The sequence below is a fragment of the Dasypus novemcinctus genome, chromosome 21 (assembly GCF_030445035.2).
Source record: "Dasypus novemcinctus isolate mDasNov1 chromosome 21, mDasNov1.1.hap2, whole genome shotgun sequence".
NCBI lineage: Eukaryota > Metazoa > Chordata > Mammalia > Cingulata > Dasypodidae > Dasypus > Dasypus novemcinctus.
In genome coordinates this window covers 66625682-66647271 of record NC_080693.1, presented here as the reverse complement: position 1 = coordinate 66647271, position 21590 = coordinate 66625682, and the positions used below count along the sequence as shown (strand labels likewise).

Genomic DNA, 21590 nt, shown 5'->3' with positions numbered 1-21590 from the left:
ACCACGCCGAGCCCCGGCCAGCGGCGGCCAGGGTAGCCTCGCCGTGCCGCGGCGGGCGGGGGAGCCGAGCCGTGCCGCGCCGCGGAGGGCAGCGGGCGGGGTACCCGAGCCGCGCTGCACAGCGGAGGGCGGCGGGTGGGGGAGCCGAGCCCAGCCGAGCCGCGGCGGGCGGCGGGCGGGGGAGCCAAGCCAGCCGAGCCCAGCCGAGCCACGGCGGCCGGCGGGCGGGGGAGCCGAGCACAGCCGAGCCCAGCCGAGCTGCGGCGGGCGGCGGGCGGGGGAGCCGAGCACAGCCGAGCCCAGCCGAGCAGCGGCAGGCAGGGGAGCCGAGCCCAGCCGAGCCCAGCCGAACCACGGCGGGCGGTGGGCGGCGGGCAGGGGAGCCGAGCCCAGCCGAGCCCAGCCGAGCCGCGGTGGGGGCGAGCGGGGGAGCCGAGCCCAGCCGAGCCCAGCTGAGCCACGGCAGGCGGTGGCCAGGAGAGCCCAGCCGAGTCCGGCAGCGGGGTTTCTGTTCTTTGTTTTTTGTTTTTGTTTTGTTTTGTTTTGTTTTGTTTTTAATCCTCTCTTTCTTGTCCCCAATATTCTTCTTATTCTATTTTATCTTAACAATACAATAGGTCCTGCAGGAAACACCTCACATTTGGTGGGTTTCCTCATCCTCCACTGCCTCATCTCTCTGTGAATAGATTTAGCCTATCTACACTATCCCCTTTCCCCTACAACTTGATATCCTCCACCATCTGGTATCTCTCCTATATTCCACCTCCCTTTCTTTGATCCACAAAGTGTCTAACTCTTAATTTCTAATACCTTTGTTTAGTTTTCCATCTGGTATTCGTCCCTGAAACTATTACCTTTCTTTTCTCTTTCCCTCTCTCACGAAAACAATAGCTTCTTAGTACGTACCATATTCCTCCCATATTCAGTCGTCTACCTCATTATAGGTACTTTCCTACTACTATAACTCTACACAATTTACATGATCTAACCTCCATCCTCCCAGAACTCATATTGTTGCTTTGTTAACATATATCACCAATACTACTTAATACTTTTCCCTTCCTTACACAATTGCCTTTCCCCAGCACTAATACTTTCCTTTAAAGTGAGCTTAACCAGCAATAAGAAATTGGAATAAGAAGTACAAAGTGGCAAAGAGAAGATATAACACTTACGCAAAAACAACAGCTAATTAATCTCCAAGACTAGACAAAGAAGCTAAGGAACTGATTAAACCCATCAAGAAAAAATGTTGACAAGACAGCAACAAAAATCTACAAACCAAACAAGTAATCAGGAAAACATGGCTGAATTCAATCAACAAACTAAAAATCAGGAAGGGGAGCAGGACTTCACACAAGCAATGAAAGATCTCAGAACATTTATCACCGACAAATTTGATGAAGTAATGAAAGAGGTTAACAACATGAACACAACACTTGGAGGGGAAATTGCAGACATGCACAAAAAAATAACAGATATGATGGAAATGAACACCACAATTCAAGAAATCAAAAATACACTTGCAGCAAATATCAGCAGACTAGAAGAGGCAGAGCAGAGAATTAGTGATGTGGAAGACAGTGCATTGGAAATCAAACAGATAGTAGAAGTGGTCAATAAAAAGGTAGAAAAAGTCCAGATAGGACTTAGGGACCTGAATGATAACGCAAAACGCTCAAACATACGTATTATAGGCATTCCAGAAGAAGAAGAGAAGGGAAAGGGGTCAGAAGGAGTGTTGCAGGAAATAATGAATGAAAACTTCCCAAATCTACTGAAAGAGACAGATGTACATATCCAAGAAGCACAGCGCACTCCACTGGTCATAAACCCCAACAGGCCCACCCCAAGACATATACTTGTCAAATTATCCAATGCTCAAGACAAAGAAAAAATTCTAAAAGCAGCAAGAGAAAAGAAAACCGTCACATACAAGGGAAACTCCATAAGATTAAGTGCTGAATTCTCATCTGAAACTATGGAGGCAAGAAGGCAGTGGTATGATATAGTCAAGGTACTAAAGGAAAAAAATTTCCAACCAAGAATACTCTATCCAGCTAAACTAGCATTCAAAAATGATGGAGAGTTCAAAATATTCACAGATAAACAGAAACTGAAAGAGTATATCAACAAGAAACCTCCCCTTCAAGAAATTCTTAAGGGAGTTCTGCAGGAAGAAAGGAAAAAACAGGACAGTCAGAGATGGAGGAGAGTGTAAGAGCAACAAGAAAGACAAAAATAGAAGGGGAAAATAAAATAATACAAACGAAATATAACAAACACAAATCCAACCAAAATATGGCTACCATAAATAACTCCCTGAACATAATAACACTGAATGTCAACGGATTAAACTCACCTATCAAAAGATTCAGACTGGGACACTGGATAAGGAAATATGACCCATCTATATGCTGCCTACAAGAGACACATCTTAGACCCAGAGACTCATGGAGGTTGAAAGTGAATGGATGGAAAACAATCATACAAGCAAACAACAACCAAAAAAAGGCAGGAGTAGCTATATTAATATCAGACAAAATAGACTTTAAATGCGAAACAATTGTGAGAGACAAAGAAGGATACTATATTTTAGTGAAAGGGACAATCTGTCAAGAAGATCGAACAATCATAAATATATATGCTCCTAACAAGGGCGCCTCTAAATATGTGAGACAAACGCTGGATAAACTAAGTGAAAAAATAGATGCATCTACAATTATAGTGGAGGATTCTAATACACCACTATCAACTCTGGACAGAACATCTCAAAAGAGAATCACTAAAGAAACAAAACTTTTGAACAGTATATTAGAAGAGCTGGATCTAATAGACATATATAGATCATTACACCCAAACACAGCAGGATATACATTTTTTCTCAAGCGCACATGGAACATTCTCCAAGATAGACCATATGCTAGGCCACAAAGAAAGGCTGAATGAATTCAGAAAGATTGAAATCATACAAAACAATATCTCTGACCACAGTGGAGTGAAGCTGGAAATTTGCAAGGGACAGAGACCCAGACTTCACACCACAATTTGGAAATTAAACAGCACACTCTTAGAAAAACAGTGGGTCAAAGAGGAAATCTCAAAAGAAATCAATGACTACCTTGAAACAAATGATAATGATAACACAACATACCAAAATTTATGAGATGCAGCAAAAGCGGTACTGAGAGGGAAATTTATAGCCATAAATTCACATATCAAAAAAGAAGAAAGAGCAAAAATTGGAGAACTAACTGCACTTTTGACGGAATTAGAAAAACAACAACAAAGTAACCCAACAGGAAGAAGAAGGAAGGAAATAACAAAGATAAGAGCAGAACTAAATGAAATAGAAAATAAGAAAGCACTTGAAAAAATAAACAAGACCAAGAGCTGGTTTTTTGAGAAGATCAACAAAATTGACAAACCTTTAGTGAGACTAACAAAGAAAAAAAGAGAAAAGATGCAAATACACAAAATAAAAAATGAGAAAGGCGATATCACCACTGACCCTACAGAAATAAAGACTATCATAAGAGGATACTTTGAAAAACTATATTCCAACAAAAATGACAATTTAGAGGAAATGGACAAATTCCTAGAAACACATAAGCAGCCCATACTGACGAAAGAAGAAATTGATGATCTTAACAAACCAATCACAAGCAAAGAGATAGAATCAGTCATTAAAAATCTCCCAACTAAGAAGAGCCCAGGGCCAGACGGCTTCACAGGTGAATTCTACAAAACATTCCATAAAGAACTAACACCAATCCTATAGAAACTATTCCAAAAAATCAAAACAGAAGGAACATTGCCGAACTCCTTTTATGATGCCAACATTATCCTAGTACCAAAGCCAAACAAAGACACCACAAGAAAGGAAAATTACAGACCAATTTCTCTAATGAACCTAGACGCAAAAATACTTAACAAAATACTCGCTAATCATATTCAACAACACATTAAACGAATTATACACCATGACCAAGTGGGATTTATTCCAGGTATGCAAGGATGGTTCAACATAAGAAAATCAATCAATGTGATACACCATATAAACAGATTGAAGGAAAAAATCACATGATTATATCTATAGATGCAGAAAAGGCATTTGACAAAATACAGCACCCCTTCTTGATAAAAACACTCCAAAAGATCGGAATACAAGGAAACTTTTTGAACATGATAAAGAGTATATATGTAAAACCTACAGCCAACATTGTTTACAATGGCGAAATCCTGAAATCCTTCCCTCTAAACTCAGGAACAAGACAAGGATGCCCATTGTCCCCGCTCCTATTTAACATTGTCTTGGAAGTACTTGCTCAAACACTGAGGCAAGAACCAGATATAAAAGGCATTCAAATTGGAAGGGAAGAAGTCAAAATTTCATTATTTGCAGATGACATGATCCTATACATAGAAAACCCTGAGAGATCTACAACAAAGCTGCTAGAACTCATAAATGAGTTCAGCAAAGTTTCAGGTTATAAGATCAATGCGCAAAAATCAGTAGCATTTCTGTGTACCAATAATGAGCAAGATCAGGAAGAAATCAAGAAACAAATACCATTCACAATAGTAAACGAAAAAATCAAATACTTAGGAATAAATTTAACTAAAGAGGTAAAAAATTTATACACCGAGAACTATACAAGACTGTTCAAGGAAATCAAAGAAGACCTAAATAAATGGAAGAATATTCCTTGTTCATGGATAGGAAGACTGAATATTATTAAGATGTCTATCCTACCAAAACTGATCTACACATTCAATGCAATCCCAATAAAAATCAACACAGCCTTCTTTAAGGAACTAGAAAAACTAACTATGAAATTTATTTGGAAAGGAAAGAGGCCCCGAATAGCCAAAGACATATTGAAAAAGAAAAACGAAATAGGAGGAATCACACTTCCTGACTTCAAAACATACTACAAAGCTACAGTAGTGAAAACAGCATGGTATTGGCATAGGGAGAGACACACAGACCAATGGAATCGAATTGAAAGTTCAGATATAGAACCTCAAGTATATAGCCATATAATATTTGATAAAGCCACCAAACCCTCTCAACTGGGAGAGAATGGCCTATTCAACAAATGGTGCCTGGAGAACTGGATAGCCATATGTAGAAGAATGAAAGAGGATTACCATCTCACACCTTATACAAAGATCAACTCAAGATGGATCAAAGACCTAAATATAAGAGCCAAGACCATAAAGATCTTGGAAAGCAGTGTAGGGAAACATCTACAGGACCTTGTAATAGGAAATGGCTTCATGACTATCACACCAAAAGCACGAGCAGCAAAAGAACAAATAGATAAATGGGACTTCCTCAAAATTAAAGCCTTCTGCACCTCAAAGGAGTTTGTCAAGAAAGTAAAAAGGGAACCCACACAATGGGAGAAAATATTTGGCAACCATATATCTGATAAGAGACTTATAACTTGCATATATAAAGAACTCATATATCTTGAAAACAAAAAGATAAACAACCCATTTAAAAAATGGGAAAAAGATTTAAACAGACACTTCTCCAAAGAAGAAATACAAATGGCTAAAAAGCACATGAAAAAATGCTCCAAATCCCTAGCTATCAGGGAAATGCAAATCAAAACTACAATGAGATACCATCTTACCCCCAGACGATTGGCAGCTATGAAAAAAAACAAAAGAATACAAATGTTGGAGAGGATGGGAAGAAAGGGGAACACTCATCCACTGCTGGTGGGAATGCAGAAGGATCCAACCATTCTGGAGGACAGTTTGGCAGTTTCTCAAAAAACTAACCATAGATTTGCCATATGACCCAGCAATACCACTGCTGGGTATATACCCATCAGAACTGAAAATAAGGACACAAACCGATATATGTACACCAATGTTCATAGCAGCATTGTTCACTATCGCCAAAAGTTGGAATCAATCCAAATGTCCATCAACAGACGAGTGGATCAATAAAATGTGGTATATACACACAATGGAATACTACTCAGTTGTAAGAACAAATACACTACAATCACACGCGATAACATGGATGAACCTTGAGAATCTTATGTTGAGTGAAGCAACCCAGGCATTGAAGGACAAATACTACATGACCTCAATGATATGAAATAAGCAAACTGCCTCAGAGAGCTAGAGTGTGGAAAAGAGGCTTACAGGAAATCGGGGGGTGGAGGAAGGATGTGAGTTAACGTCTGCAGGGGGGGAATCTGTGATGACCTGGCGGTAAGTACGAGCACAAAGAAGGGACAAAATGGGGGCAAGGGGTTGCCTTCGGATGGGGCTTTGTGGGTTGGAGGGGGGCTGGGGATGGGCAGAGGGGTAATATTATCCAAAAAATGGGGGGAGGGAGGGGCAACATACGAACATGGGAGAGTGTCAGGTGTTTGTTGAGAACAAAATGTTGAGAAACTCGTATCAAAGTATAAGTAGGAAGGTTACCTGTTTTGGATGCTCAGGGGGTATGGTCTGATGCGGGACAGACTCCAGGGGAATAGCTGAAGGCTCATTATGCCAAGGTGGGTAGTACCATTGGGAAGAGACCCAAGAAGTGAGAGTTGGAGTGGACCCACATCCTGGAGTAGACTAATGCCGTCAAATAGAGAGAACTGTATCTCTCGTGAGAAAGGATGGCTCCCAGGGCAACAGGGCAGCTGAGAAAGTCAGCCCCTGAATACTGCTGCAAGTATCTCTGGACATGGCTTCTTGGGAAATGGAGATTGGCTGGTGTTGTGGGCCCCAAGGGGAGGGGAAAATGGATGTGGAATGGATGGAACCAAGGTAAATATGGGGGCAAGAGAGGAGTTTTGTGAGAGTACACAAGGATGAATATAAAACATGTAATATTACACCAAAAACATATAGGGGACGACAGACTAATAATGTAAACCATAAGGCAAAACATAGGATAATTAAAAAATTTAGAAAACTGTACAACCTAAAGTATGGACCACATATTAAGTACAGCTGTCACCTTGTTTGAAAGCTATTGTCTCGGAATCTCTACATCAGTTTCAGGAAATATGATATGAATAAGCTAAAAGATTATCGCTGCGGAAGGGAAAAGGTTTTATGGTGGATCTGGGGAAGTACTGTATATTGTATATATGAATTTCGGTGATCTAAGACTCTTGTGAAGCTGACAATTTGTTGGGATTGACTTTACAGGAAGTTTTGGATCACAGAGTGGTTCAACAATGGCAGCAGAGGAATACTGATATAGGATGTTATTGACAGGATATATAGGGTTGACAGGGAGTTATACAGGGCATATGCCCAGGGTATATAGTAATGTCTAGATATACTCATAGTGGAAACAATTAAAGACAACAGCTGGGGGGGTACCGGGCCCCTGGCCGGGGGGGTCACTGTCGTGGACCCTGGAGGAGCAGCGGCAGTCCCCCAGGTGCAACGGCAAGAACCAGGAGGGAAGGAGGGCCCAACAGTGGGCTCCTGATACTAATGGCTATGCTTTTGAGCCTGTACACCTGCAATAAGAACAAGGCCTAGAGTAGCACTGTGCCTGGGAGTTTCCTCCTGACAGCCTTCATGTTACTCAAATGTGGCCACTCTCACAGCCAAATTCATCATGTAGATGCAGTGCATTCCCCCCAGCGAGGGACATGACACCCGGGGATGAGCCTCCCTGGCACCGAGGGACCACTACCACATAACAGCTGAAGATACAACTAGAAAATGACCTTGAATTAAAGGCTTAATACGGATCAGCAGAATATCCCTGTCTACATATAATAACATGACTTCAAAATGCTTATTGACCTAATGTAAGGGGGAAATGGAAAGGAGAAATGAGATTATAAGGCTATGAGTCTCTAAAAAAGAGTTTGGAGGTTGTCAGAAGGAATGCCCTTATGCACAACTGAGCAGAGTCTGAGAGACAGATAAAGTAGATACAACCCCAGGTATTGGTTCTTTTGAGGGATAAAGAGACCCATGGCTTCTATGGGCATGGCAGATGGGGTTCACTGCCATGGCAGATGGCCCTTCTTTGGAGCCTGTGTTTCTGCATGATGGAATTGGACTCAGAGGGGATCCCTTTTCACAAGACTTCCATGCTACTTTATTGGAATTGTAATAAGTGCTGGGGTTTAAGATATATTTAGGGGATTTGAATCTCTGGACTGATAATATGACACCCAGGCCCAGAGCCTCAACAGACTAAAGCTCCTACACTTTGATTTATTGGACTTACCCCACTCAGCTAACATGGAGTTGAAGAAGGTCAACCACCACACCATGGAGCCTAGAGTGTCTACAACTGAAAGCAGGAGGAGTGCATCCAGTATCCATATGGAATCTAAGCCCCCACTTGACATAGATGCAATGGACACAACTAATCCAATGTCCACAGAGAAAATGTGGAATGGGTGTGGGAAGGGTAGCCATGGTGGCTGCTGGGTTTGGGGAATGGGAGGAAGAGATGAGATGTGGAGCTGGTTTCGGGACGTCGAGTTGTCCTGGGTGGTGTTTCACGGACAATTACGGGACATTGTAGATCCCCCCAGGGCCCACTGGATGGAACGTGGGATAGTGTGGGCTATGATGTGGATCATTGACTGTGGGGTGCAGTGATGCTCAGAGATGTTCTTACCAGGTGCAATGGATGTGTCACGATGATGGGAGCAAGTGTTGCTGTGGGGGTAGTGGGGGGTGGGGGCGGTGGGGTTAAATGGGACCTCATATTTTTTGAATGTAATTTTTAAAAATAAATAAATAATTTTTAAAAAAAGAGCTAAAATTAAAGAACTAACTGCACAATTGTCAAAGTTTTATGATATTTTTCATTTTTTAATATCCCAATTTATTTTTTATTTTAGTTTTTCTAAAGTAGTATATATTCTATTTCTAATCTTTAAACCTGTCAATACTATTTCATTTTACTACTAATTGAATTTGGCAGTATATTAGGCTTCATTTTTGAAGAAGTTTTGGATCACAGAGGGGTTCAACTATGGCAGGGGAGGAACACTGGTGTGGGATGTTATTGATGGGGGACACAAGGTTGGGAGGGAGTTCTCCAGGGAATGTACATAGGGTATATAAAAATGTTTGGATATTTGTTGGGTATTGTCATAGTAGCTAGAGTTACACACAACAACTTAGGGAGTGCTGTGTTCCTAGACAGGGGAGCTCTGTCACATTCCCCAATGGAAGAGCAACAATCCCCCAAGTATAAGGGCAAAGACCAGTGAAGAAGGATGATCCAATGATGGGCCCTTGATACTGATGACTATGCTTATGAGCTTGCGTGCTTGAAATCTCAACTAGGCCCAGAGCTGCAGGGTGCTTAAGAGTTACTCCTGAGAGCCTCCATATTGCTCAAATGTGGCCACTCTCTAAGCCAAACTCAGTACGTAAATGCATTACTTTCCCTGCAGTGTGGGACATGACTCCCGGGGATGAGCCTCCCTGGCACGGAGGGATTACTACCTATCACCAGCTGTACATGCAACCAGAAAAAGACCTTGAATAAAAAGGGGAAATGGTAAAGACAAATGAGTTTATATGGCTAAGAACCTTCAAAGTGAGTTGGGAGGTCATCAGAGGGGTCGTGCTTACTTACATCTCAGCAGGATCCCAGACACAGCCAAAGTAGATACAACCCCAGGTACTGATGCTCCTGAGGGCTACAGAGACACACAGGTTCTATGGTCATGGCAGACAGCTCTGGACTTCAGTGCTTTACCAGTGGGCCCTACTTTGGAATTTGTGTTCCTGAATGTGGTGGAGTTGGACTCAGATGGGACCTTTCTACACATGCTTCTTCTGTCACTTTTACTGAACCTGTGGTAGGCACTGGGGTTGGTGTATACTCAGAAAACTTGACTGTCTGGACTGGCCATGTGCCAGCTGGTCCCTGAACTTCAGCAGAATTGCAACACCTACTCTCTGGTTCATGGGACTTACCCAGGCCAGCTAACTGGGAGGTGAGGATGGTCAACCATCACACCAGGGAACCGAGGGTGTCTACAACTACAAGCAGGAGAATCATATCCATCAGTCATGTGATATCTAAGTGCCCTCTTGATTTAGAGGTGGAGTGGACATCACCATCCCAGGGTCTACAGGATGGAGGAATAAAATATGGACTAGAGTGGACTTACTGGTGGTATTCTACTATAGAATACTATTGTGACTCTAGCAATGGAAGAAATTGTATCAATGATGTGGAGACAGTGGCCACAAGAGTTGCTGAGGGCAGGGAGAGGGAAGAAGAGGTGTGATGTGGGGGGGCATTTTGGGGATTTGAAGTTGTCCTGAATGATATTGCAGGGACAGATGCAGGACATTATATATCCTGCCATAACCCACCAAATGGACTGGAGGAGAGTATAAACTACAATGTAAACTATAATCCATGTGGTACAGCGGTGCTCCAAAATATATTCACCAAATGCAATGAATGTGCCACAATGATGAAGGAGGTTTTTGATATGGGAGGAGTGGGGGTGAGGTGGGGTGGGGTGTGGGGTATAAAAGAACCTCTTATATTTTTTAACGTAACATTTTTTATGTTTTATGTATTTTTTTTAAAAGTCAGTTAAATAAAACTTTAAAAATTTAAAAAAATATATGTCATGTAGTACTGTCGTCAGGGATGTATACTATGAATGTAATATATTAAAGAAACATAAGGCAAACCAAAATTGAGGAACATTCTTTAAAAATAATCTTCTTGTGTTCTTCAAAAATGTCAATGTCATAATATCTGATGAATTGTTTGTTTCAAATTAAAGGAAGCTAAAATGACATGACAATTAAGTGTAATACATGATTCTATACAGAAAAAAATAAATGCTATAATAAACATTACTGGGAAAATTGATGTAATTGAAATATGAATTATAGATTAAATGAAAGTTTTATATCAAAGTTAAATTTGTTATGTAAGAAAATGTCCTGTTCTTAGGAAGTATGTACTGAAGTAATAAAGTATAAAGGGGAATGATATATACAACCTACAGAAAAAATATAGGGTGAAAAATCAAAGAGATATATTTATACTAATGTTATATATTATTATCTACATTTTGAGCATCTGCAAAAAGTTTTTCCTCTCTTAGGATTTTGATAGTGGTTTTTTTTTTAAAGATTTATTTTATTTATTTATTCCCCCTCCCCTTGCCACTTGCTTGTTGTTTACTCTGTGTCCATTCGTTGCACATTCTTCTGTGTCTGCTTGTCTCCCTTTGTTGTGTCATCTTGCTGCGCCAGCTCTCTGCAGGCATGGGCCATCAGCTCTCTGCAGGCATGTGGGCCATCAGCTCTCTGCAGGCGTGCTGGCCATCAGCTCTCCGTGGGTGCAGGCCAGCTTACCTTCACAAGGAGGCCCCAGGACATGAACCCAGGGCCTCCCATATGGTAGACGGGAACCAAATCTGTTGAGCCACATCCACTTCCCAATTTTGATAGTGTTTTGAATTTTATTTCCCATCACAAAAAGATCCATGCAAAGGAATTTCATGAATTTGAAATCTATTTCTTTCATCAAAAGATAATTTAAATTACACAAAATAAATTGTAAAAATTGGCTACTAATGAAAAATTGAAGATGATATTGGAAATATTGTATCACTTGCTTCATTTTCAATAAAAATTTTAAAGGAATATATTGAGCTTACTGATGATGCTTTAAAATATTTCTTCCATTCCTGTCAGCATACCTCTGTGAGGTTACTGTCTTTACTATTAGTGTTATTAAAATAGACATAGACATCGTTTAGATATATAATAGCCCCTGCAAATAACATCACAATCTAAATTTGATAAATTATCAAGAAGCAAAGCTCATTTGTTACATTAAAATCTTCAAATATAGATATAACAGTGTTTGTTTAGGGAATTTCTATTTCCTTCACAGCTTTTTGCTTATATGATTGCAGAATGAAAATAATTATTATGAGCATAATAGAGATTATAATATTCATCTACACCATATTTTCAAGGAATAACATATTCTTTTTTTTTCTAAGCTAAGTCATAGACTTGTCATTCAAAGCAGAAAATTACTCTCAGATAGTCTTAAACCTGCTGGTGACATCAAAGAGAAGACAATATTCAGTAATTATAAGACTTATCCTTTCTGAATACATTTCAGAGCTCCAATATGACAAAATAAATGTAGCTTAATGAATCTTCACGTGTACACCTAACTTCCTCTGAAAACCTCATTTATCCCAGAAATGCTTACCATCAACTGGCAAGTGTTCTTGCAAATTCTGAAATTCCTTATTTGTGAGCTCTACTCCCATCCTCTCCAGAATTTTGCTTAGGTTAAATGACAAAATCGGAAATTCAACCTGATATCATTAATCCTAGTTCACAGATTAGAATTATACCTCTGACAACAAGCCTAAACCAAATTTTAAGAATGTGAGGTTGGTAATTGTCCAAAAATTTGATCATATAGATAATAATTCAATTATTTTGACCACTAGTTACCACCTATACCTGGAGCAGTATTTGTTCCCCTATACCTCATCCCACCTTTCTAGATTTCCATTTAGTTATTTATAAAAATAACTTAATTATTGCAGATTTATAATATTACTGTTTATACAGGTCTAGAGCATGGCTGCTTTAATAAAACCAAAGTAAATTACACTATTTAGAAAAAATATAGAAAGGTCATGAAATTTATTCAATGTTTCAGTAGTACAGATTCTTTGTTCATGAAAAAATTTAATATCAAAGGATGCAAATTGTCAATCAATAAATTATGTTAGCATTTTACTACTCATGATATAATATGACCCTTAAATAAGCAATGCCAAAAACTTTCAAAGCAAAATATATTAGAATAAAAGAAAATATGTACATTTGTTTTCTTGGTCTTGGGGTGTAAATAAAGGGTGATTTTTTTTGTCCCTCTTTATGCTTTCCTTGTATAATCCAAGATTTCAATATTATGGACATACATTCTTATAATACTGGATAGACATGTTATATGGGTTTTATTAAAATATTTTCCAAACGCTCAAGATTTTAGTTTTATGTCTTCTTGTCTTATTAATCGCTTACCTTTAAGAGTCTTCATGGTATCCATCAATTCAAGCTGATTTATATTCCCATCAGCTGTGAGATAAGATACAAAGTTTTAAACAGAAACACTTATTAATACAGGAATCCAAAAAAGAAAGCACTAAGACTTGAAATTATAAAAGCTAGTTTAAGCAGCAAACTTTTAAAAATCATTTGTCTTGGAATTTTACCTTCTCATACAGAATAGAGTGTAGCTATTTTTATGGTACCTAAATATGTCCAATACATGAAAACAAAAACATTTTAATTTAAAATAGTCTCTGAGTTATTATATGTAATCTCTAATCTTTGGTCCAGTAACTTTTGAGAGTACACTGGAAAAAAAACATGATGTCACTATCAACCAAAAAAAAAAAAAAAAAAAAAACTTCAATGGCACCCACACACTATTTGGATGAAGTCCAGACCATCTATGATCTAACTCTACCTACTTCTGTAGCTCTGACTCTTTTTTCTTAAACTATTCTCCAATGGATTCAGTTACTTGGTTTCCTAAAAAGCAACCATTTTTCCTTTCCTCCTAATCTCCCTCCTTCCCAACCTTTCCACAAATGTTTATTGTACATGTATTCTCAATAATGTGGAATTTTTGACACTTTATTTTGTATTTACCTTCATATTTGTTATCCCCCCCAACTAAATTATAAATTCCTTGATGGGAGGAACAGGCCTGATTCACCTTTTTATCTCATTCAATGTTTATTGAATGAATAAATAAGCAAATTAAAAATTAAACATAGGGGATTAGACCTATTTCTTTCTATTAAAGACTAAATTTCTTAGCTACTATGATTCACCCCTTTATTACAGCAGCAACTTATTGATCTTTCACATATGTACTCTGGCATTGAAACTTCAATATAAAAGGGGGAAATAACATTTTTTAGATGTTATTTATTTTACTTTAAAAACTCTTGGAATAGTAGTGTAAAGAAAACATAGCCCTGGAACATGGTAAGTGTTGTGTAAATGAGCACTACCTTTATTACTATCATTGTTTAACCAAAAGATATCAGAATTTTGTAAAACTTCTGGCATAGGTTGCTCTTAGTAACTTATAAGGCAGAACTTAATTTACTTTATTCTTCTCATTCTTTTCACTGTCTCGCCCAATTTTCCTATTTTCCCTGTTAATGTTATGGCCTTCCAATGGTCTTAACGACACTCCTGAAACTACTTAGGTTAGTTCGTGACATTTAAGCTCCAAATATTTTTTGTATCACAGTCTTAATATTGACTTAAAACCTTAGTGTTCATTTAAAAAATCACAGCAATAATAAACACAGAAACACACAGGGGAGTGGCTATGGCTCAAGCAATTGAGCACCAGCCTCCCACATGGGAGGCCCCAGGTTCCCTTCCATTGCCTCCTAAATAAAAAACAAACAGACAACAAGCAATGAGCAGACAATGAGCAGGGAGCAGATATGGCTCAAACAGTTGAGCACCGACCTCCCACATGGGAGGTCCTGGGTTCAGTTCCTGGTGCTTCCTAAAGAAAGAAAGAAAAAGAAACACATACATATTCCCTTCTTTAGTACTGGATAGTTGTGTGATTTTATATTATTTAAAAGGACAATATGAGCATTTCTTTTAAGCCTAAAAGCCCTATTTGAAGAGTACCAACATAAATAAGATGCTCACCATTAACTGGGAGATGATTTACCAGGTCTTTATATTCCTTATTTGTAAATTCAATCCCCATGTCATCCAGGAAATTTTGCAGGTTACAGATGTCAATTTTTTCTTTGAAGACAAGGAAAAGTGAATAAAAAGAAATTGAGATTTTCTAATGATTTTGAAGTGTGAAAGTGCCATACTTCACTATGATAAAGAAACATACAAACTATATTCAGTAGACTACAAAGAGTTAAAATAGAAATATTTCTCTTAATTATGCTTTAGTGGATCATGGTAAATGGCCAAGAACAGAGTAAAAATTGTTGGGTATTATATAGTAACATAGATAACCAGTCCAGATCAATACAATTTTGAAAGCAGGGGCTTGACTTTAGTCCCAATTCATAAATTTGTAACTTAATTCTTAAATTAGAAACAGTAGTTACTACTATTGACTATTTTTTTTAATTTTTATTTTTTTTATTGACTTTGTAATAATATTACATTAAAAATATATATATATGAGGTCCCATTCAACCCCACCACCCCCACCCCACCTCTCCCCCCCCCCAGCAACACTCCTTCCCATCATCATGACACATCCATTGCATTTGGCAAGTACATCTTTGGGCACCTCTGCACCTCATGGTCAATGGTCCACATCATGGCCCATACTCTCCCCCATTCCATCCAGTGGGCCCTGTGAGGATTTACAATGTCCGGTGACTGCCCCTGAAGCACCATCCAGGGCAGCTCCATGACTATTGACTATTTATCTGTTGATTTTTCTATGATATTTAAGTTCTAAGTTCCCATTAGCAACACACAACTTTCTAATTTTTAGTATCTTCATATCGTATGACCTTTGGAAAATGCAGATAAACACATAAAAGAATAGAGATTTTTCTTTCCATGAGATATATTCTCATAAGTAGTACTAAATTATATAGTGTAGAAATATCAACCTAAAAAGCATGAGACCCTCAAGATGGTGATGAAGACACCTTTTTTTCCCCTTTCATTCCAAGACCCCATTAAAAGGACTAAAATTAGGGGAGGGGGATAAACTCATGATATCAATGAGAATAAGTGGAAGGGTAGATGCAGACATAAGTAGAAGAGAAGTTTTATTCACGGAAGTCAGAAAATATATTAAAGTATGCTCACTCGTATATTCATTCATTAAACGGATGTTAAGTGCCTTCTGTGGGATAGGCACTGTCCCAGGTATTAGGAATACAGCAGTGAACAAAACAGAGAAAGTCTCTGCCTCAGTAGTATATATTCTAGTTTGGAGAGACATATGAAAATGGAGGGAAACGGACTTGGCCCAGTGGTTAGGGCGTCCATCTACCACATGGGAGGTCCGCGGTTCAAACCCCGGGCCTCTTTGACCCATGTGGAGCTGGCCCATGCGCAGTGCTGATGCGCGCAAGGAGTGCCGTGCCACACAGGGGTGTCCCCTGTGTAGGGGAGCCCCACGCGCAAGGAGTGCGCCCGTAAGGAGAGCCGCCCAGCACGAAAGAAAGTGCAGCCTGCCCAGGAATGGCGCCGCCCACACTTCCCATGCCACTGACGACAACAGAAGCAGATAAAAGAAACAAGACGCAGCAAATAGACACAGAGAACAGACAACGGGGGGGGGGGGGGGGGGGGGGCGGGGGAGTGATTAAATAAATAAATAAATCTTAAAAAAAAAAAGAAAGAAAATGGAGTAACACAAGTAAATATGATGGATAAGAGATTGGAGGAAATACAGTCTAAATATCCAAAGAAGGATGCTCTAGGTGGATGGAGGGAAGGTGTGAAGGAAGCCAATTAGCATAGAAAACCCCCAGAAAAGCTTAATGCACATATTTTCATAAAATAGTTGGCAGATAATGAATGTAGAAAGAAGAGGGCGGGGTCTGAAAAAAAAAAGGAATTAACTGAGAGTGGGTCTATGGAACAATTGTACTAGTCTGACCCTCACTTTCTCCAAAACCCTAAGTGCAGAGGACACAACAGCTCAGTATGTACTCCCTGACCTAAATATTGGAGAGCTCTTCAGCAAGAAGAGGAAGACCACAGCTATCAAAGTAGATATTGGTGACTGAGAATAAAGCCCAACTAATTCTGCCATGCAGAGGACATCCAACTTAACTGCTGCTTCTCCACCTGCTTTCTCTAAAGCAAAGCATGCCAGGTAACACACGTTTTGTTTTGTTTTTTTCATTATATGAGGGCTCCTAGTCAGTCATCCTGGAGACCTATAAGGTCAACCAATGTACATACACAAAACAAAACAAACTCATACTAGCTACCAGGCATAATCAGTTCAGTCTTCTCTTCTTAACTATAAAAACAGACGAGTCAGGAAAGGGAAGAAATTTTAAACCAATGAAAACCTCTAACATTTTCAGAGAGATTCTAGAAGATAGTGCACCCATAATGCAAGGCTATGGCAACTGAACAAAATGGAAGCACTCTTAGAAGCTATAAAAAGATTGCTAAACTTAAAAAAAAAAAACAAGGAATGTGTGATGGTTAATTTAATGTGTCAAATTGACCAGGTTATGATGCTCAGTTGTTTGGCCAAATACTGGCCAAGTTGTTGTATGGAGGTATTTTATAGATGGTATTAGCATCTATAAGCAGTTGACTTTAAGTAAAGGAAATTACTTCAATAATGTGGCGGGCCTTACCTAATCAGTTGGAAGTCTTAAGATTGAGAATTGAAGGTTCCAAGGATCAGAAGGAGTTCTGCATCAAGATTATACTCTCTACCACTCCTTCCTGAGTTTCTAGCAAAAGGAATTTCTAACTCAAGAAGTAAACTCGAATTTCCAACCTCTAGCCCATCTGTGGAATTTGGTCTTGTCAGTCTCCACAATCACATGAGCCAATTCCGTATAATATATCTGTTGATTCAGTTTCTCTGGAGAACCCTGAGCAATACAGAATGGAAGATTAAAAAAGAATAAATCTTCCAGAACATATAGGGAAAAAAGACAAAGAAAGAGAGAAAACATAAGAGACATAGATGATCAATCCAAAGTTCTAATATATTACTAACAGAATTTCAAGAGAAAAGAACAAAAGAGGAGGAAATTAGCAAATTAAAAAATTGAAGAAAAATTCCGAAGTCTTCAGAGAGACACAAGTGCTTTCAAACTGAAACTGCTCACAGAGTTCTGAGCAAGTTGAATGAAAAACTAAAAAATCTAAAATTTCAGAATGCCAAGGTAAGGTGAAAATTCTTGCCTTTATACACACACACACACACACACACACACACACACGGAGAGAGAGAGAGAGAGAAACAACTGTTAATTACAAAGGAGCAAATCTCAGATTGTCATCAAATTCCTCATTGGCTACACTGGACTTTATAAGTAATAGGTCAAGATTTTCAAAATTCTGAATGAAAATGATTTTGAATCTAGAATTCCAATCACAGTTAAACTTTCATTATAGACAATCTATAATGGAATAAATTTCATGAAATAGATGGAATAAGTAAGAAGCTGGAATATGTTAGTAATATGACAAAAAGTGTTTATTTTGTCTTTTAACAAGAAAATTGAAAAGGCTAGTAGAAATTTGAGAGGAAAAAAAGACACAGTCTACATATGAACCAAATTAAAATGTGGCATAACTTGGAGATACTGATAATGTGTGAAAAAGAACATTCTCCATTAGTCATCACAAATGTCAGGACACTGAAAGAAGTAAATATAATGTTAGCCCTACTAGGTGGGTTGAATTATGTACCCAAAAAACACATGTTCTTAATGTTAATTCATGTCCCTGTAGGTGTGAACCCTCTGTAAATAGGACCTTTTGAAGATGTTATTTTTAGTTAAGGGTGGTGAGCCTTAATCTAAATTAGTCACAGAAGCAGGAAGGAAAGGATATCACCATGTGATTAGGAGGCAGAGATGGAAGCCAAGGAACCCCAAGGATTGCAAACAGCCAGCATTCGAATGCTACAAATTTGAGGAAGAAAAGCAAGCCTAGCTGATTTCTTGATCTTGAACTTCTTCTGGCCTCTAAACTATGAGCCAATAAATTCTTGTTGTTTAAGCCACCCATTTCTATTTGTCATAACAGCCTGGCAAATTGAGACACCCACTAATAGGCTCAGAAATTTTAAATTTATACATATACATATATATGTATGTATGTGCTTATATAATTATATTTATAAAAGCATTGTTTATTAACATCAAACATTTAAAAGAAACCTTTAGACAAAGTATAGAGGTTGCAATTCTAGTTATTAACCAGAATAGAATATAATAACCTTGACGATTAAAGAATAAAACCAACAGATTTCTGGAGACCTAAGAGGAGGATTAAAGGTACTAATATCCTTAATTATGTAGTGGAGAGTCAAGAGATACTGTCCAAAGGATATGAAATAACAAATGCCAGAGTTTATTATTTAAAGTTACAACACGATCAACAGAAAAAGTAAAACTAGTCTTTTAAATAACAACTTGGGAAGGGGAAGGGAGGTAGAGGCTGTATTAGGAGCTAAATCTTCATCATCAGAAGGAGGGAGTCAGTAGCTAACACCTAGATCAGCGGATCTCAAGTGTTGCCTGCAGATCCTTGGGTTTCCCTAAGATCCCTTCAGGGAATCTACAAAGTCAAAACTATTTTCAAAATAAGATATTATTGATCTTTTTTCATTGTATTGACATTTGTACTGATGATGAAAAGCAAAAGTAGGTAAAATTGATGGCATCTTAGCATAATCAAGGTGGAGGCACCAAGCAGTATTAATAGTAATTATATTCTGCAGCACCGTGTATTTGCAGTAAAAAATAAATGCCAATTTTACCTAAGAATGACTTTATGAAGTAGCAAAAATTATTCATAATTACATGTATTTTAATATTATATATGATGAAATGGAAGTACCTAAAGTACTTCTGCTCTACACTGAATTACAAGACTTATTTTGAGAAAAAACACTGTGCAATTGAGTTGTGAGCTGAACTAGTCATTTTTTTTCATGGACACTATTTTTACTTCAAAAAATGGCTGACAGACAAACTGGAGTAATTCAGTCTTGAGTATGACAAAACGAACTTGTCAGACTTCAAGGGAAAAAAATTGAGTGTTTGTTGTCAAAGATAAAATTTGAGTTTTCAAGTAAAAACCAGAATTTTGGATAACTTGTATCTGCTACCATGAGGTTGAGAGCTACCCTATGGTTAAATTTTTTTCTAATGAGATCAGTGGTTATATTAATGAATAAGATTTTAAAAATATATAATTAAAAATGCCATCATTTGGAAAATCTACAAAACTCTAATATCCAATATTTTACAAATGATTAAAAAAAACCTGCAAGGATTTAAAAAATCTATTCAGTGAGTGTTTTTGCTAAATGCTGCTGGGTGCAATGAACCAGATATGTGTTGGCTTTTATAATGGAAATTTATTAGGTTAAAAACTTACAGTTGTGAGGCTGTGAAAATATCCAAATCAAGGCATCATCAGGAGATGCTGTCTCACCAAGTTGCAACTGTGGGCAGTCAGGCACATGGTAGCATAATTTAATATGCTGTTTCTCTGACCTCAGCTGTGAGTGATCAGGCACATGTCAGAGCATAATGGCAGCTCTGCCAGTCTCTGCCTTCTCCTCCAGGCATGCTTTCTTCTCCAGGTTAGATGTGGGCAATCAAGTATACGTCTCATCTCTCCCCCATTCTCCAGGACTCTTCTCTTTCAGCCTCTCAGGGGACCTCTTTCCATATCTCTGGGCTCAACTGATTACAGCCTTTGGCCTCTAGGACTTCTCTCTCAGCCTCTCAAGGTTTCTCTGTCTCTACCACTTTTTCTCTGTGTCTAAAGCTTTTATTCCTCCATTTATAAAGGACTTCAGTAAAAGGAATAAAACCCACCCTGAGCCATGCCCTACTGAAGTGATCTAATCAAAAGGTCCCATCTACAATAGGTTTATATGCACATGAATGGATTAGCTCTTAGGACATATTTTCTGAGGTTCACCCAGCTTTAAACTGCCACAAGGTGCAAAATAGACAAATAGATTTTAATGTAACAAAGCATGAAAAGTTCACTAATAGGTTTTCAGATTCCACATTGCAATTCACCTGTCTACCACATGGGAGGTCAGCAGTTCAAACCCCAGGCCTCCTTGACCCGTGTGGAGCTGGCCCATGCGCAGTGCTCATGTGCGCAAGGAGTGCCCTGTCACACAGGGGTGTCCCCCACGTAGGGGAGCCCCACACGCAAGGAGTGCACCCCATAAGAAGGGCCGCCCAGCATGAAGGAAAGTACAGCCTGCCCAGGAATGGTGCCGCACACACGGAGAACTGACACACAAGATGACGCAACAAAAAGAAATGGTGGCACTGACAACAACAGAAGTGAACAAAGAAGACGCAGCAAATAGACACAGAGAACAGACAACTGGGGTGGAGGGGGGGAGGGGAGAGAAATAAATAAATTAAATAAATCTTTTTTAAAAAAAGAACAATAAAGGGGACGCAGATGTGGCTCAACTGATAGAGCGACTGTCTACCATATGGAGGGTCCAGGGTTTGATCCCCAGGACCTACTGACCCATGTGGTAAGCTGGCCCACGCACAGGGTTGCTGTGTGCAAGGAGTGCCGTGCCATGTAGGGGAGCCCCACATAGAGGTGCCCCATGCACAAGGAGTGGGCCCTGTAAGGAGAGCTGCCCCACATGAAAAAAGCACAGCCCACCCAGGAGTGGTGCCGCACACACAGAGAGCTGATGCAGCAAGATGATGCAACAAAAAAGAAACGCAGTTTCCCAGTGCTGCTAGATAATGCAAGCAGATGCAGAAGAACACACAGCGAATTGATGGAGAGAGCACACAATGGAGAGGAAGGGGAGAGAAATAAATAAAATAAAT

General features: G+C 39.0%; 1 protein-coding gene across 1 annotated transcript in view; it reads right to left on the bottom strand.

Moving 5' to 3' along the window:
• Positions 1 to 21590, bottom strand: part of EFCAB13 (EF-hand calcium binding domain 13) — a 316951-nt gene that overhangs the window by 38483 nt on the left and 256878 nt on the right. Inside the window, 2 exon segments of the mRNA XM_071210907.1 lie at positions 13054 to 13107; positions 14719 to 14820. Coding sequence (XP_071067008.1) covers positions 13054 to 13107; positions 14719 to 14820 — 156 coding nt within the window.